The sequence below is a fragment of the Perca flavescens genome, chromosome 15 (assembly GCF_004354835.1).
Source record: "Perca flavescens isolate YP-PL-M2 chromosome 15, PFLA_1.0, whole genome shotgun sequence".
NCBI lineage: Eukaryota > Metazoa > Chordata > Actinopteri > Perciformes > Percidae > Perca > Perca flavescens.
The window spans coordinates 4,774,290-4,793,393 of NC_041345.1; the positions used below are offsets into that span (position 1 = coordinate 4,774,290).

At 39.7% G+C, this 19,104-nt stretch overlaps 1 protein-coding gene across 1 annotated transcript; it reads right to left on the minus strand.

Annotated features, from left to right (window-relative positions):
- Positions 1-318: 318 nt before the first annotated feature.
- Positions 319-16,050, minus strand: gucy2ca (guanylate cyclase 2Ca). Its single transcript, XM_028599899.1, has 27 exons — positions 15,846-16,050; positions 13,051-13,163; positions 12,590-12,657; positions 12,284-12,505; positions 12,066-12,187; positions 11,371-11,470; positions 11,033-11,144; positions 10,808-10,952; positions 9,530-9,615; positions 9,332-9,446; positions 9,141-9,222; positions 8,632-8,725; positions 8,031-8,093; positions 7,840-7,911; positions 7,531-7,635; positions 6,442-6,528; positions 6,029-6,161; positions 5,775-5,912; positions 5,512-5,600; positions 5,295-5,386; positions 4,736-4,894; positions 3,305-3,497; positions 2,027-2,201; positions 1,673-1,771; positions 1,375-1,469; positions 1,188-1,264; positions 319-1,108 (listed from the first exon to the last, which is right to left on the minus strand). Exons 1-27 carry the CDS (start codon positions 16,048-16,050, stop codon positions 901-903), a joined length of 3,249 nt encoding a protein of 1,082 aa, XP_028455700.1. The 3' UTR covers positions 319-900.
- Between the last annotated feature and the right edge of the window lie 3,054 nt (positions 16,051-19,104).

Consider the following 19,104-nt stretch of genomic DNA (forward strand, 5'->3'; position numbering starts at 1 on the left):
TTCACTGTCTTTGCAGCAGAAAAGGCTATTTACATGGTAAATATTGGGTCAAACTTTCTCAATCAATGAGATTCCTGGAGCAGCATCTAAACATAAGAGGAGTGTTCATTCAGTATTATTTTTTGGATTCCTTCTGGAGAGAACTGACCATGTGGTTTTTTAAAAGCAACACTATGTAACTTTTAGCTGGGGGGACGGCCCCCCTACAGGTTGTCTCATTGGAGACAACCTGCGATGCGAGTTGTAGTTCCAATGAGACAACCTGTAGGGCTAAAAGTTACATAGTGTTGCTTTTATCGATCTTAATGCTTACTAAAATCCATGTAGTTGTGACAATGTGTGAGTTTTCATTGCCTTATGTTACAAATTACAAAAGGCAAACATTTTATAAGAAAAAGCAACCCAAAACCGTTCCAGGAACAAATAATTGCTAATATTTGTGTAAAAATGTAAGACTTTGGCGCCCCCAAGGGATATTATCACTGTTTGCTACTCTTCGGGCCAGTTTTACCATTGGTTCCTCTCTTATTCCCATGAATAACAGGGCAAATGTAAAGAGTACAACACGGCTACAGTGATGTTATCTAAAAATGGTGCAAGCCCTACGCAATACAAGAGGAGGGGGCTTATTTATAGCATTCTTTCCATCACAACAAAACTCAACAAACATATTAATAAGTATCTGAGGGTGGATTTTCCCTTTAACAATTTAAAAATTTTGACTTATGATGGAAAGAGAACTGAAACCCTGTGGCAGGCACGTGTATCATAGCTTTGTTCCACTGCATCTGCCCCACTGTCACTGGAGCCCAGCAGTGCTGATCAGACAGGTACCCAGACTATGACGCACTGCTGCGACGTCTACCTTTATGGCCAGTATTGTACGGAAGGTTTCTCTCATCACAGGTAGGTAACAGGGTTGTCAGTGACGGCCAGGTGGAAGTACTCTGGCGGGCTGTCCCCCTGCAGGCTGCCGCTGGTCTCCCTCCGGCGGACTTTGGTGGACAGGGTCTTCCTCTTTTTGAAGCTGTCGCTCCCATCTTCGCGGTTCTTCAGACTGGACACGATCATCTCCGCCAGGTCCTGCTGTAGCCGCTTGAAGTTCTCCCTTAGACAGTAACGTGAGGGGTTGTTTTAGATTATGGATGCAAATGTGGGAAATCTATCTGAGGCTGTGTTTTACTCACGCTGTTGGTGGTGTTGGCAGGTTGTATTTTCCCCCAGTCACTCCTGTTAACCAGTATGTCACCTCTTTGCCTTTACCCTGTTGGTCAGACACACACACACACAGGAAATCAGAGCAGTTACTACAATCTGTATGGTTTACATGTGATGTCAATGACTAGAAAAAAAGCCAAACCAAACCCAGCTAACCTTCAGGTAGGTCTCTCCTCTTTTTTCATACTCAAACTTGCAGTCTGTCCTCTGCAGGGTGTTGATGGTGGACTGGCTGACATGAATTCTCAGAGCTGGAAGGACCACATGAGAATGAATCATGAGTCAAACCTTTCTTAGCACCTAAACCGCTATGACTGTGTGTGTGTGTGTGTGTGTGTGTGTGTGTGTGTGTGTGTGTGTGTGTGTGTGTGTGTGTGTGTGTGTGTGTGTGTGTGTGTGTGTGTGTGTGTGTGTGTGTGTGTGTGTGTGAGTGAGTGTGTTTTTCGTCTCTTACGCAGGCCCGTGGACTCCATGCGTGATGCCGTGTTGACTGTGTCTCCGAAAAGACAGTAGCGAGGCATCTTGTTCCCCACCACTCCTGCTGCACACGGTCCTACACACAAATACACACAAACAAGCATTAATATCTTATTTTTATTTTTCATCCAGTTAGTTGATAAAAAAAATGAATTGAAATCATTTAACTCTCCCATATACTGTATCTGTGGCTCCTTCACTTTTTATTTTTCTCAGTTCTCACACGTATGATTATGTATTTTAAATTATCCGTATCTGTATCTTTTTCAAAAAATGTAGGGGAAGGAAAGAGGATTACATTAAGTAGGACAAAATCTTGACTTTCTGTTACCTGAATGCACACCGATACGGATCCACAGAGGAATGCCAGGCAGGTGTAGCAACTCAAATGTCCCGACAAATGCCAGCATGTCAAGGGCCATGTGGGCGATGTCCACTGCATGCCTGTCGCCGTTACGTTTGGGCAAACCTGATGCAACCATGTACGCATCTCCTATTGTCTCAACCTGAGAGATAGAAAATAGATTAGTCACGTGCAGTTTAGATCCATGCCTGTCCAGACTTATACAATATATGTAGTGAAGAAATTAAGGATTAATTTTTTTGGGATGCTTCACAGAAGACCTATACAATCACCTCAGTTTCAAGATCAGTATCACCAGTTCAGTATTTAACCAAAGCTCTCCTCTTAGTTATGGCGTTGAATAATGGTCAGAAAAGTGTTCTTGCAGAACATTATGATGTCACAGTGAATTTAACTTTTGACCTATTTATAAAATATCATCACTTTATCATTTTATCCTATTAGACATTTGTATGAAATGTCACAATTAGCGCAGCAACTCTTGAGTTATGGCCAGAAATGGGTCATGTGAGGTCACAATGACCTTTGACAACCAAAATCGTGAAGACATTTGTGCCAAGTTTGAAGAGATTTCCTCCAGGTGTTTCTGAGATATCACGTTCACAAGAATGGGACAGACGTGTGTACGGACGGACAACCCGAAAACATGATGCCAGCCGGAGGCAAGAAAAAATGTTATTGTATTCAGCAAACATGAAAAAAGTAACAGAATAATATGCCATACATACCAATGTAACTCTAACTTCAACTGCTCAAAGGCTTTAGTTGAATGTTTCCTGTTAAAGGTGCAGTAGGTAAGACTTATTAAACTAACTTTCTGTCATATTTGTTGAAACTGATGTTCCAGTAGAACTACATGAAGCAGATAATAAAAAATAAAAAAATCCAGCTCCCTGTTCAGATGCACCAATCAGGGTCAGGGGGGGTGTCTAACTGAGTGTCAATCACTGCTCATGCATTCATTCTCCCTTGTGGGGGGCGGGGCTTAGGAGACCGTTTTGGGCATTAGCAGAAAGGGGGGAGGGACTGAGAAGTTGTCGATGTTCAAATGTTCTGGCGACATCCTGGATCTTCACAATCCTACCTACGGCACCTTTAAGCCCAAACCTAAGTTCTATCTCACAAGACGAGGCGTTAGAAAACCAAGCAGATAAACAGCAGTGCCATCCTGTCTGAGACCCTCTGAGCTGAACATTCATACTGACTTGTTAAACGGTAGAATATGAAGGAGTCATACTGAAGTACCTTGTAGACATCATGGTGGTCAAGGATGCTGTCAAAGTTCTTGTAGATGTCGTTGAGCATGTCGACCACCTCCATGGGGGTGCTGTAGTGGCAGAGGGTGGTGAATCCCACAATGTCGCTGAAATAGATGGTCACCTCCTCAAACAGCTCTGGTTCCACTCTGCCCGTCTCCTTCAGAGACTTCACCACCGGGCTGGGGAGACACAGGGAGAGTGGAAAATACTCATGTTTATTGATGGCGTCTACTCAAATTAAAAATTGCTCAGTTCAGTTTGTTTTTCGCTATATGGACATGCAAATCCATGGACATGTAGCAAATGCAAATCCAGCTTTGCTTTGAGCTGTAGGTCAGGCACTCGTTGCCTCCACAATGTCATCAGTCATGCCAGGAAGGACCAAGACTATTAGGAAAATTAGGAAAGTCACTGTTTTCAATCAAAGTATAAATAAATACTCAAATACCTACTGTATATATTTTTTTATATTTCTTAAAAACTGGAAACATTTCTAAAACCCTTTCAAAAAGCCTCCTGCTTCCAGGATTTATAAAATGTGATAAATACACATGAGCCAATAAAGAAAATAAAAACCTCCACCAACCAGTCAAGGTGCAGTTTACATCCATATTCTATGTGTGGTGAAGACTTTAAAGCAATTTAATAAAAGGTAAATTGATTTCTTGGCAAAACGTAGATGCTTCACATACATTTTTAACCCGGCAACACAGATGCTCTAAACCACACGTGTCAAACTCAAATCCGGCCCCTCACAGATTTTGATCCAGCCCGCATAACCATTTAGGTTCACAATAAATTTTGGGCCACCTAGTTTTTGTCACTTTTTCAACATTTTTGCTGCTTTTACTGACAGATTTTGTCGCTTTTTCCGGCGTTTTTGTAGCTTTTTTCAACATTTTTGGTGCTTTTCTCAACGTTTTTGTCGCTTTTTGTCTATGATGACTGAGGAACTTTTTGGTGACTTTATTCAGGGCTTTATGTCGACCAAACTATAAGGGAGAAGACTATATGAGACATGCAATAATACATGCAAAATGTTGTGTTTTTTTACTTTTTTTTATTAAATAAAAGCACATTAATACATATCTGGCCCTTGATGGGATTCTCATTTTCCAGTGTGGCCCTTGATGAAATTGAGTTTGACACTCCTGATCCTGATCACTACAGTTTTAAGATCAGTGTTTCCAATTCAGTATCCGACCAAATGTCTCCCCTTCTGTTTCCCAGTTATGGCGTTGAATAACGGCCAGAAACGTGTTTTTGCAGAGCATTATGATTTCACTGTGAAGTTGACCTTTAACCTTTTGGATATAACATTTTTCAGTAATATTTAATACAAAAATATATCAGTGCAGCTTTAAACATCTTTTCAGTCGCCCTCTGTAATATGTCAGGACTGTTGGTATATACCTACCCAGGAAGTAGCATAAAGTTGAGGCGATCCGCTCTGTCCCTCTCAGCTTTGTACAAAGAGGTTCTCTCCTCCACCAGACGCTCCAGAGTCCTGGAGTACATCTGCAGACGACGGATCAGGTTGTCCATGTACGTCTCACTGGCTTGGTTATGCAGGTTACTGTGTCAAAGTGAAAAATATGTCATATTAAAATTACTGTTTCTATCATTCTATCATAAATTAATCATCAAGTACGAGAATAGTGCAGCAGGAATGATGTCATTTTATAAACAGGATTGCAATGCATACACTATAGAGCCTAAAGTAAGTCATAGTTTTGACGCCTTAGGGTCAATTAATGGAAAGGTTAGTCTGTTTAGTCAAGTACATTTGATTTATATTGACAGAAATCACAAAATATTATGCGTTTTCCATTTTGGTGTGGAAGAACTTGAATGGCCTGTATTACACATATGGGTGTAATGTTCTGGTGTCCACATATTTGTTCTGGTGTCCACTTATATTTGGCCATGAAGTGTGAAGTGAAAGAATTGAAAGTGAATGTGTGGCGTTGACGTACCTGAAAATCTTACCCAGAGATAACTCTATTCTCTTAAAATCTGGCCTTCGCTCAGGGTCTTCATCCCAGCAGTTTTTTATCAGCATAAACAGCTGTATACACAAAAAAAGCAAACATACATAAACATAATTTTTTGTTTTTTTACTTGATGTGTCCAAGCAGCTTTACTTTGTAAACCTAAACCGTCATTCTCTACAATGTTTAACGGCTCTCTTACCTCGACCTCCCTCTCTGATGCACCGTCAAAGTTAAGGTCAGGTCTGAAGAAGTTCGTCCCACTGGGATACTGCACTCTGTAGAGCTTCTCTGAAGGATTAAATGACATTATAATATAATCAATGCGAGCAGGACTTAGAGCTGAGGAAGATCACTGAGTCTGTGGTCGATGTGTGGTCAAATATGTTCCGCATCAACAAGCCTGTCTTGTTTACAGTAACTGGCACAATTTATGTAATAGTGTACCAAATTACCCAGGCCTACCTGCAGGATCAGAGCAGCACTGTGTGTGGAATGGGGTCCACCTCATAACGATCTCATGAGCAATGATGGCATAGCTGTAGACATCGCCTTTTTGAGACACCCCACCTTTACGAAGATGCTCTGGGGCCGTCCACAAGTCTGAGGAGAGGAGAGGAGAGGAGGAGAGGAGAGGAGAGGAGAGGAGAGGAGCTGAGTCTATTTTCAGATTTTAGATTTTTTTTTTTAATGGACCTCAGTGAAAAACTCCTTCTCACCTCTGCCTGGGTTCAGGATGGTGTGACAGCCGAAGTCAGTGATCTTGACCACCATGCGGTTGTCGACCACACAGTTGGTCGACTTGAGGCGACCGTGGACCTCGATGTTACTGGAGTGGAGGTATGACATGCCCTGTAGAAGATACACAGCAGCAGGACAGCAGTGACCTGGTTGTTTTTGGTTGTATCACCCTGCTCTCCTTGAAATGCAGTGCAAGTGAGGTAAAAATACATTGAACAGAAAAACTGACTATTACCTTTAAAACGAATCATGACCATGTCCAAAAGGACTACATTTAAATTAATTTTGCATATGGAAAATAATTTAAAAAAATGTGTCACTATTCGTATTGCTTTCCTATTTGGTTAAGTATAGGAATATGTGACATGCCCACAAAAAAAGCAAACAATACCTTTGCTATGTCATACATGACTGATATCTTAAACTCCATGTCCATGAAGGTTTCATCTGGGTAGGAGATCCTGTCGTTCAGAATGTACTGGGTGAAAAATAAAAGTTCATATTTTATCACTTTCACTACTCCGCTCTGTACTCAGTTACAATGCAACTGTGCAACACTTAATTACTTCACAAGCATGGGCGCGTGTGTGTGCGTGTGTGTGTCTGTTTTACTATATTCGTGGGGTCCAAAAACCGGAGAATACAGTATACTTGTGGGGTCTGCACAGCCTTGTGGGGACCAAAATGTTGGACCCCACAAGGTTAAAGGGCTGTTTGAGGGTTAAGACTTGGTTTTAGGATTAGGGATAGAATTAGGTTATGGTTAGGGTGAGGGTAAGGGTTAAGGTTAGGCATTTAGTTGTGATGGTTAAGGTTAGGGTAAGGGGCTAGGGAATGCATTATGTCAATAACGGGTCCCCACAAAGATAGTGTAACAGACTTGTGTGTGTGTGTGTGTGTGTGTGTGTGTGTGTGTGTGTGTGTGTGTGTGTGTGTGTGTGTGTATGATTACGTGCACAAATATACATGTGAGCAGTAAACATCATTGGACATTATAAAAGGAGGCCACTGAGGAGGCCACTGAGCTTGAAAATGAATTTTAAAGGTAATAAAAGCATATGTTAAAGAAAATACAGATGAAGATAAGAGCAAGAAGATTACAAATTAAAACTAATGACAAAATAACTGTTACTATGACAAAAAGCAAGGTCTCTATAGATGCATTTCAGTCAGCCAGGTTGTAAAATACAAGACCAAAACAAATGTATAACTAGTAGAGATCACTTAGTCTTTATAACTAAATATTGTTATTTAAATAAAATAAATACATTGCATAAGACTATATCTTGAGATACATGTTCCAAGTATTTCATTCAAGTAACCTAGCAGCTCTGATGAAATAGCAAAAGTTCTAAAAGGTCCTATATCTCACGATGTTGATCAATTTTGTGGATCCGCAGGAAAAAAATAGATCCGGCAGGATCTGACTTATGCATGCAGGGCTATGCAAAACAGAGTGTGAGTGATGGTCTGCTCTTACCCTGAGGGAGCCCCTCTGACAGAGCTCAAACACCCCAAACACTCCGTACTCAAACTTCACCGTCCCGTAGAACTTGGTCAGGTTGTAGTAATCTATGCGCAGCAGCTGAAACATGAAGAGGAGGCGAGGAAGGGGTCGGGAGGGATAGGGAGGTTGGACAGAAAGGGTTTTAAAAAGATTTTGGCAGCATACTTGTCCTGCTATGACATCACAAACATCTCAAAGCTCATACAGACATTAATGTGGAGCTGAGAGAGGAGAGAAAGGCAGAGGTAGGGCCAAAGAATTGGCATAACAGTGGTGTCTTACAGTGTTAAGCTCAATCCTCTGGTCCTCGGTGAAGTCTCCGTCCGTGTGCTTCAGCTCTTTCAAGATCACAGGCTGAAGAATGCAAAGAAATAACACACTTGCTGAGACAAAATACAAGATCATGTCTTTCTTTTCCTTTTTTGTCATGTCTATATTGCTAAATTGATAATTAGAAGTTGGACTGTTGGTACCTTTTTGTCATAGCGGCCTTGGTGAGTGAAGAAGGTGCTGTCCTTCCTCTTATCTTCATCAATCTGTTACATACACACACATACATTTATAGACACACTAGTCTGACTTAATGTCCTTATCTGTGATCTCATCAAATTTCAAGAACACAATACTCTTTAGCAGCTGCAACAGTGATGCTGATAATTCTCCTTGCCCCGATAACTGTGAAAAATGCACTCACAAAACTTTACAGGTGTCAAATCAAAAGTGTGTGGTCCAAGCAAGGGCGCTCTAAGTAGGGTATAGTAAGTAGGGAAGGGGGCATTGACCCCCCAACCCAATTTGGCATCGCGGCTGTTTTTTTTCCCATCCCGAGATGGTGTGCAGTTTTTACAAGATTTAATTTGCCTTCAGGGGAGCATAACACTTGGTTTGTGTACCTCCAAAAAATCAGGCTACAGACGGCAGCTTAGTGTATTCCTAAACATTGGCATTATATAATTTTATATATATCTGGATTATTATGAACAGTGTCAAACATTATCATCGCTCATCATAGAAAAGGTTGCCGTATATCTGTATCTAAAATGCAGGAAACAGCTGATTGATGAGGCTGTTTACCTTCAGAGAGACCTCCTTCTCATCCAGCGGACCAATCAGATGAGGGTTGATGTGAGACCACCTCTTCTGCAAAAGACGCTGTTTCCTGTTCTGCCTAACATTAATCGCACACACACAAACACACAAACACACACACACACACACACACACACACACACACACACACACACACACACACACACACACACACACACACAGTAAATACACACATAATGAGCATAGGAGATATTTGTGGGGTAATTCTTTTGCTTTCAGAGTGCATCCCATCACTACATTTATACAACAGCATTATAACCTAATGTAAACATGGACGAAATCTCTAATTCTTCCTATGTTTCAGTTTACTGAGTGCACTTAAAACCGCCTGTTGTGAAAAAAAAACACCTTTGTTACTGACAATTCACACTCTTGTCAGAACTGTTGTATCTTCCTGTTCTCCGAATATAGCTGATGCTAAAATTCTGCATGTAGCACGTGTGATACATCTGAGATACATGCATGCTGTTTACCTGTAGAAGATGAGAGCGACGGCTGTCACCACGACAACACTGACACTCAGAACGATCACAATCACATCCTGCAAATTTAAGTCTGGAAGCACATAAACACACACCCACACACACAAAGCATTAACAGCGGCATTAACAAAAAAGGTTTTACATCCGTAAGCGAGAATAATTTCTATAATTCGTAATATTACCATTTGGATTTTTTGGCACATCAGGAGGCAGATGACCATTCCAGCGCAGGGCGGGGTTTGGGTCTGTCATTATGGTTTTATTTTGTGATGTGTCAAACACTAACAGGGTTTTGTACTGGAGAGAGAAAAAGAGACAACGTAAAAAAAAAAAAACTTATGCATTGACTGTGTGAACTGCTGAACTGACAGTAGTCTCACCTCGCCAGTGACAGTTGATGTGTAAATAAAAGAGAAGTTAACATCTCTGTCACCATACTCATCAATGACATAGTGTCCCCCCATACCTATTTGAAGAAAACACACACACACACACACACACATACCACAACAACATAGATAGCATTGTTAATTTCTCAGCTACAATTTGTTTTATTGCAGAATTGCCTCCAAAAATCTGCAAAAATAATGAGTAGTTTTTATGTCTTTGCTTTGGCTTTGAAAATTATTAAAAAGTTCAAATTTATAAACATTATCTGACCAGAAAAATTGAACATAAAATTTCAAATACACCTGCAAATAATAAGTTTTTGCATACTCAATTATCAAAAACAGTTGCCAATCCAATCAATTATCAAACTCATTTAAATACAAGCATCACAAAAGTTTAATAGTATTGCAATTGCAATCCAGGAGAATTTTGGCAACTCAGATGGCACCTTCAAGGACACCAGTCAATTTGGTAGTGTCTAGCATTAAGTTTGCTTTTCATCTAATCTCACATTGCCAAACCTGCGTCCCGTCACTCTCATGAAGGCAAATTTCAGGAGTTGAGACATCCTCGTACTTAGCTAAAGGAGACTTTTCAAATTATCTCATGACTGCAAAAGTTAACAATTAGTGCTGTCAAACGATTATAAAATGTAATCGTGATTAATCGCATTAATGTCATAGTTAACTCGCAATTAATCGCACATTTTTATCTATTCTAAATGTCCCTTGATTTCTTTTTGTCCCATTATTTTTTCTCATTTTAATGCCCTTATCAACATGGAAAAGTGGATCGGCTTGCTTTGTGCTTTTGTCGCCTGGCTTTGACGAGGGGGCGGAGAATTCACATCAGCTGTGTTCTCGGCCATCAGCTGTGTGCTCGGCCACCAGCTGTGTGCTCGGCCACCAGCTGTGTGCTCGGCCACCAGCTGTGTGCTCGGCCACCAGCTGTGTGCTCGCTGTGTGTTTAGTTTCCAGCCTAGCTAGATCCGGTGTGGTGTTGTAGTTTTTCTAACGTTACTAGTTGTTGCAACAGCATGTGAAAAAAATTACAAAGTTTGCTAGGCCAAAAAGAACGTTAATATCGCGATAAAATAATTGACGCTGTTAAAATTGGTTTGCATTAACGCCGTTAATAACGCGTTTAACTGACAGCACTAGTAACAATAAAACTAACCATAAAACAACGCAGTTTATTACATTTATTTTGTGTTGTAATTCTGCCTCCCATTGTGTTGCTAACCTTGAGTCGTCACTCATCATACGCACCGTCAAAGGAGGCGTTTCCAAAAGGGCTGTCACTCAGAGGCACAATAGGGGATCCCGTGTTATTTGGTTGACTGAGCATTTTCTCTCTGAGCACTTTGCCCAACAACAGAGCTCCATCATGATACCCAGCCACGTAGTCATTTATCTTAAATAGAAAGATAGACAAAGAAAAGTCAAAGATTTATGCAAGAACCCCTTCACAGTCTTGTTGAAGTTGCTGCTCACCGTGTTGTTGAATGATGATTGTGCTCCAAAGCTGTAGTTCCTCTTTGGCAGAGTGATCACCAGTACATCTTCCATACCCTTACTGGATGTTTTGTTGACATAATACTCAGGGCTAGAGGAAGGTGAAGGGTGTCACTGTGAACAGTGTTACTTCTATACATTCAAAATGTAACATATTTAGAGGTTTTAGAGTATAATATTCTGATTCTGAACAGAAAAATACTTTGCACATCTATTACATGAGACAGGTGCGTAAGAGAGGGACGAGTAGGTCAAAAGTTGGAATGAAACTGGTGAAAAATAAAAAATCATAAAAAATGGTGAAATCATAGACTTACTTGTAAAGATCAAGGAGAATGAACATGATGTCCTCATCAATCGGGCCCGCCTTCTCCTTTATTGTAACAATGTCGTCAATTCCCCCACATAAGATGAAAACTGAAATAAATAATCAATCAGTTTCACTTAAACAGGAATGGAAATGTTTGAGCTGTATGTACATTTAACATAACTCTTTTTAAGCCCTTGTTACAGTATTTCAATATTACTATCTAGGCCTAGAAATACACAGCTGACTATCCCTGTAACAATTTGTTCCACTCCATGTATGCTAATGTTGTGACTGTTCTGATTAGATATATTAGATTATGTTTTTATAAGTCAACATAGTTGAACTGGTTAATGGACTGAGATGCATTAAGGGGTGACCATGCCTTTACTGTTGCGGCCCATAGACTGTGAAACAGTCCCAATCAGATCTGCCCCCTCTATTGACTCTTTTAAGTTCAAGCTGAAAACACACTTTTAATCACGAGTGTTTCTATCCTCCTGATGTGCCTGATTTCTGTTTTGGTATGCATTTGCCTATGAGCTGTTTATTTGTGCCTATAAGCTGCATGCATTGTAGTTTATTTTGTTTTTTCTTTATTGTGATTTTAGCTACCTCTGTGTGTACAGGACTTTGGTCAATGTGGGTTGTTATTAAATGTGCTTTTGAAAGACATTATGTAAGTCAAACAAACAAAATACGCACTGTTGCTGCTTCTTTTTTTGGGGGGGGTAAGTTCCTTCTCTAGCTCAGCTTCCCCACGCAGCATCACTCTCTTCGTCCCTTTGGTAAAGTTGGCAGAGGCTGCTTCCAATGCGTTAATGTACCTGTGGCAAAAGCAAGGCGATACAACAAACAAAGTGACACATGCTGTAGCGCTGAATGAAGCTCAATCAAGTGAATTGCAGCCTGTGTTGGCTCACCAGAAGCAGTCCTCAGTTGCGTTAATGGTCTTCTTGTAGACATAGACATGCTCCCAAGGAGCTTCCTTAAATGGCAAGATTTCCCTCATAAAGTTGATTAATAAGTCTGAGATCTTGCGTGCCGGAGGCAGAATTCGGGTCAGTTTGGGCTTATAGTCACATGAGAGGCCGAAGCTCCCAGCAGAGATGATTGGAACGCTCAGGGTTAGGCCAATTTCCTCACTGAGGCCGATAAGGGGGTGAAAAGTTTACAGTCAGTCAGCTGTTTGCTCGTGTATAATTAAAGAGAAACAGAGTCATACTCACTCCACTAACTGGAAGGTGGCATAAGTGCAGGAAGGCCCCAGCATTACGCATCCAACATCACCTTTAAGCTGTAGAAAGATACAGTACATGCAGTTATTCTGTCATCAAAGAAGTGTTGTAGGTGTGTCACTTACTGTGTGAAACCACAGCACCACCACTGCCAAGGGTCAGACACTATACTTAAAGAGGAAACTAAAGAAAAAACTAGAAGCTCAACATACAGCATCCTGTGGCTGACCCTATTTAGGGTGCTATTGATGGAGATATTTGCATCTCTTCTCTCTACTACTAAAATGGCAAACCCTGTAATGGTGATCAGCATAACACAGAAATGTGCAATCCCTTGAATCTTGCAGTAGCTCAGTTTTGTTTGTTGAGAAATGACAAAGGAGGGCAAAGATAAGAGAGAAACACTTAAATGTAAACACTCTTTAGGCATCACATCCTTTGACCACACTCACATGCAGCATCTTGAGTATTGCCACTCCCTCACAGGTGCTGCTCCCACAGCCCTGTCGGTTGTATATGGTGGTGTCAAACCCGCTGTAGTTAGCCGTCAACTTAAAGTCTAAACCTTGGGTCATGGGAAGAAAATAGGAGTTATTACTGGTGTTAATTTAGCATTTGATTTAACGAATTACAAAAATGCTGAATATTACAGTTTCATTTGGTAGTAAGATGACTAGCTTCTGACAAAAGGATGGCAGTAAGAGTAGAGCTCATCGTGGGTTATGACCGTAAATAATAACTCATATTAGCTGTTTATTCCCGTCAAATGCATGTTTGGTTGACAAGTTACACTTTCATTTCCAAAAATGGATTTAAAGCATTTGAGAAAAGGAGTTTATGCTAATGTTTCCCAACTGAAGGTCAGGATCCCTCAAGCCCTCTCGAGATTTATAGAGCGGGTATAAAGGAGTTTTGGAACCACTGCGTAGCCTAGTGCTGTATTTAGCTGTGTTTATCTTTCAGTTACTTATGAATAGTCCACATTTGAACCGATCAATACCTTGGTCTCATTTAAGCAGCATTGTTACTGCCAATATCAAACCAAACATTTGAAAGGAATACTTTGCTGTCTTACTGTAATATAGATGAAAAGTTTGAACACAGTTTCTGTATTTTCAGGAGAGGGATTAATCTGAGACGATTTGTAGCCTAGCTCAGCACAAACACTGAAAATAGCCAGAAAAGGTCATGTTTACGTGTTCTATCTTTTTGAGTGTGTAGAACAGGACTTCTGGGATATCCAGCTGTTAATGGTTAGTTTGATACTTTGTTACATCTATATGTTTTATTTCTATAGCTACACAGTTCAGTTACAAGAGATGAAATGTAACAGGAAGGCTGCATTGACTTCTTTTAAGTGTACCATATAACATGTTTTTGTGTCCTCTATGCACCTGTAGGATTGGGTATCAAACCCAAAATAGTGTTGAAACCTGTCAAGTACTGACTGGCATTCAATGCCAGGTCTTTTTTTAAATTCTTTATTACTTCTCTGTTTGTCTATTCGTGCTGTAGCGGTACCAGTAACGTTACTTGAAGCAGCCAAAAAGGAAGTTTCAGCAATAACATCTCACATTTTAACTTCCCATAGGGCTGTTCTGGCTGGCAAATTGGCTAGCTTGCCATTTGCATATTAGTTTATCAGTAACACTATGAAGCAAACAACGCCAGATTTATGAAGCGTAGCTAAGTTATAGCAGAGACGGTATAGAGGATCTTTGGTTCTAAGCTAGCTGGCTCACTAACCTTAGCTTATTTTTCCACTAACGATATCGCTAGCAAAATACAATCTGAGTAGACAGCTAGCTACAATAACAGTTACTTGGCTAGTTGGCCAAAATAATGCAGTTCACTTAAAGCTACAGTGCGTAGTTTCTGCCCCCCCCATGAGGAATTCTAAATAATGACAACAAAACTGTAGGTGTGTCCACATGATACAAGCCACAATCTTCTGAACATAGCCATACTGAGAAATACAGAGAGAGTTGTGTGGAGCTGATAGTCTTATTTAGCTGTGTAGCAACTTATTTGGCAATGCCTTGAATGTAACAGACGTTCATTAATATGAAAAATTTACGCACTAAAGCTTTAACGTCACCATTGTCAACGATGATTTTCTGAAAATTTCACATAGTAGCCTACCTTTAAACTCTCACAAATTAAATAAATAAATGTTTTCCTTTAGAGGCTTGCTGAAATTTCCAATGTAATCCTCTTCAGGGTAACCCTGACTATGACCATGTTCAATTTGAAGCAATTCTTTTGTTTTGGAGAAAATTAAAGGGAAAGTTAGCTCAATTTACATTATAAGTAACACTCATATTTGTCATTATTGTCATAAAAAAAATCTTTATGGACTTTTCAATGGGGTCCTCTTCAGAATGACATTGATTCTGACTGTCACATTTAAAGTAATTGTACCTTCCCACTCCAAACTTAAAGTAATTGAAAAGTTGCCAATCCTTTGGTGAATGTTATTTAAAAGTTAAAAGCATCAGTGCATGTACACAGTAAAAAGTATGTTAAACCCTGCAACCCCAATGTCTCTGCCTAGCCCCCATATTCAAAATATTGTAGAAACTCCCCACTACACTGGCTGCATGTCATTAAAGTGTTGATTAAATGAAAATAAATGAATTGTGAAATTTTATATTAAAGCTTTATCAGTTATTTATCAGTAAAAAGCTTTATCCAGCAGTCCCCTGAATACAAAAGAGATTTCATCCTCAATATGAACATGTAAAAAAATAAGTAATCTTGATTTTAATTTTAAATTAAGTATTAATTATCATTATTAAGTATATATTATATACACAACAGTGGTGAGGTAAAACCTCTTCTTACTCATCAGCAGAGAAACTAGTTCAGACATTCATACCCGGCCATCTTGACTTTGTAGTTCTCTGTTTTATGGTTTAGGCGCTACTACTTGACTGCCAGCTATTTAAAACTGATATCCTGCCATCACTTGCCTCATAAAATTTACAACGCCTCCTTCTGAAAGCCAGGATTGATTCTTAAGTTCTAGTTTGTTACTTTTTACTTTTAAATTATCTTATTTTTAAGTTAAACCATTTGTTTTTTTTAATTAGCTACTCTAAATCAGTTTGTTTGCAGATTGTATTTCATTATTATTATTATTATTATTATTATTATTATTATTATTATTATTATTATTATTATTATTATTATTATTATTATTATTATTATTATCTGTAATGTCCATTCAGCCTTATTTAGTTCATACCATGCTTAAGGTTCTCCTGCCAGTCCACTTCTATGGCTTCTTCCACGGCCGCCTGCACAAACGGTCGACTCCACGCATAATTGTTGTCCTCCAGCACCACAACATTCATGGTGTAGTTACGTTTCAAACAGTCTTCCAGCATCTGGTTGGCGACCACCGCCATTATCAACACTCCCAGGTAAGGTAAACTGTGTGAGCTGTACATCTTGTTCCTTGAGATTTTCCTGTTTCCCTCAGAATTCTGTGTCTTTTCCACCGTTTCTACATGTCAAAAGAATATATAACCCTGTTCAGATAAACAGAAGGTCTGAAGGCAGGTTTTTACATTCTTCCGCCTGAACAGATCCTCTCCGTGACGGCATAAGTCCAAAAACAGAAGTGAGCAGGGCTCTACAGTGACTAAGCAGAAGTCTCACTGTCTCTTGATACGCTGTCCAGCATCCAGATAAGAAGAGAAAATAATCTAGAAATCTGGCACCCAACCACTTTCAGTTAATACAAAAAGAAAATGTGGATTGAAGAGAAGAAACACAGTTGTTCGTCTAGTGAAAGCCTGAGATCAATAATCCTCCACCTTGGTACGGACTGGTCTACCTATCCTCCATACGTTAATGAACAACAGTCAAGTGACAGTTGGTGCACCAGCCAGAAGGAGGGTGGGGCAGGTGAGACTCTCACACTCCATTTAGACGGAGTCAGTTGGAAACTTATCGAGATCATAATTCATCCTGTTTGTAAACATACAGTTTAAGCTTGCCTCCACATTACATCTCCTGTCACTGTAACATCAAAGATTATTCCTAAATCTCGATTTCGAAAGTGATCAGTCTGTCCTTAACAACCTGAAGTAAGTATAGGACCAAATCACCAGTATATTTGCCCGCTGTTCATTTGACAAGAGCAAATTGGTTGTAGTCATAACTTGGCAACAAAAAAACATGTATTTAGAGAGTGGAAACAGTTCAACTACTATTTTGACACAATCTGGTGCATTATGAAGACTCATTGTTCCAAGCAGAGGTGGCGGAAAGCTTGCATAGTGAGGGGCAAAGGTCACAGAAGGCCATAAAAGTGAAGGCTTGTGTGGAGCTGATAAATATTGTCAGCTATAAAAGCAGAGTGGATTAAGCCTATAAAAGTGCTCATAAACCAGTGTCACCTCATTTTGAGAGAAGCAACTTTAATCCTTATAATACAACACTGAACCAAAAATAAAAGGGTAAGTGTAAAAACAAGACATTTCATTTACATTCGTTGTGTATACAAGAGAGCCACTAAAGCTGCAGTTATATGCATCGAAATATTTCTGACATCCTCACAATTTCACCTGCTGGTGAAAATACATAAATAAAGTTAAAACAGTCTGTACTCCAAAACCAAGACTTAAACACATCGCTTGTGTTTACTGTATCTATACATGCTAGTAATGTCATTACAACCTGATAAAGTCGGCATTCCGATTTTCACAATCATCACACCCAGTTTATCATAGCAGCATTAAGGCCATAACTAAAGTGATAAGATTCTGATTACCAGGTGACTTAAATGATAAGGTGATCTTCTGTGTTTTTCTTATTCAACATTGGTTTCTGAAAAGACCAAAACCAATAATAAATGTATCCTGAAATAGATTATTCCACTGCGCCGTAGATCTTATTGTCATCCAAGAACTATTAAAGACTAATAAGTGAGTCACACCATTGCTCTGGGTGAGATGTTCCTTACAAAGTGATGAGAGAGCGGTCACCACCTAACAAGAAACGCAATTATGGGTAGTTATGAGCTGCTATCATAACGGTCATATATTTCATATTTAGAGTTTTGACACTCAACCTATTCTGTTGTTAAGGTATGACAACGGTTGGACATACAGTCAGTCGGTCCACCACTTTGGTTCAGACGGAAATATCTCAACAACTACTCTATAGATTGCCATGAAATTATGCACAGACATAATGGTCCCCAGAGGGTAAGACCCTATGCCCCTAAACTGTAGCACTACCAGCACGTCACAGTTTTCACTTATCATGAGAAATATCTCATAACCTACTTGATGGATTGGCACAATATTTATGGTTCCCAATATTTATGGTTCCCAATATGTTTGTACAGACATTCATGGTTGTCAGGCGATGAATCCTGCTTAACTTTGGTGATCCCGTGACTTTTCCTCTGGCAACACCAAGAGGTTGACATTTGTGGTTTTAAGTGTCTCGACATGTCTATTGGATGGATTGCCATGAATTGAACAAATCTTCTACAAACACACGGTAGTGCTATTGCCAGTCCTAAATCTTGCTGGTGTCCTCTTTAATCATTACATGATTGAATTGTCTTTCTCACACTGGTTTATGCTCTTTGCTTCTCTGCTGATAAGAAGAGTTTCAAGAATCCTCGTTCAGATAAAAGCTATATTTGTGAAAGTGAATTTAAATCTAATAATTTTCTAGAGGATGTCACATGTGGAAGATCACAGACTTGCTACATTATCACGCTGTGTGATTCTACCACGCAAAACAAACAACATTTATATACATTTGGACTCATGCTTAACATTTCCAATCAAAACTTCTGTTTTTCCAGTTCAGTGCATCATTACAAAGCTTCTTGTCCAGCTACTACCTTACAGGGTCGTAAACATCCTAAACAAACACACATATGACGTCATAATAGCACAGTTGGGGCACACAACCATTAAGTCCCATTACGGTTGCATGTGAAGAGGTTTTCTGTCCAAACACACCCTGGCATTTTATCAGGCAGAGGAAATAGTAACATGTTAAAGAGGAACAAGACTCCTTGTTTTATTGTCTCAATATGGCTGTTTAATAGCAACTGAATGCTGTTAATAGTGTCTGTTATTGTGAAATGTGTCCAATTGAGCACTTTCCTCTCTGCATGAAGGTAGATAAGAGTTTAGAGAGGTGTTTTAATGGAGGCCTTTAACTTAACTGAACTAGGGAGCAACTAAACAGGCGGGTAAGCATGTAGGCCACCACACACACAAACACACACTGCACACTTAAACATATAAGAAAGAAGAGGATTGAGGTAAGAAGAATGCATTTGTTAGGCATAACGCTTAAATTATCCATTAAAGGACATCTGGTCTGATGTTTTTTTTTATTACTTGATTACTGAGTGTCTCACCTCCTCAACCCCAATACAAATTCAGATAACTGTATTATATCAAAGATCAGCAAGTTTCCACAGACTCAAATTCCGCCAGGCTGAATTACAGAGATATCTAAAATGATGC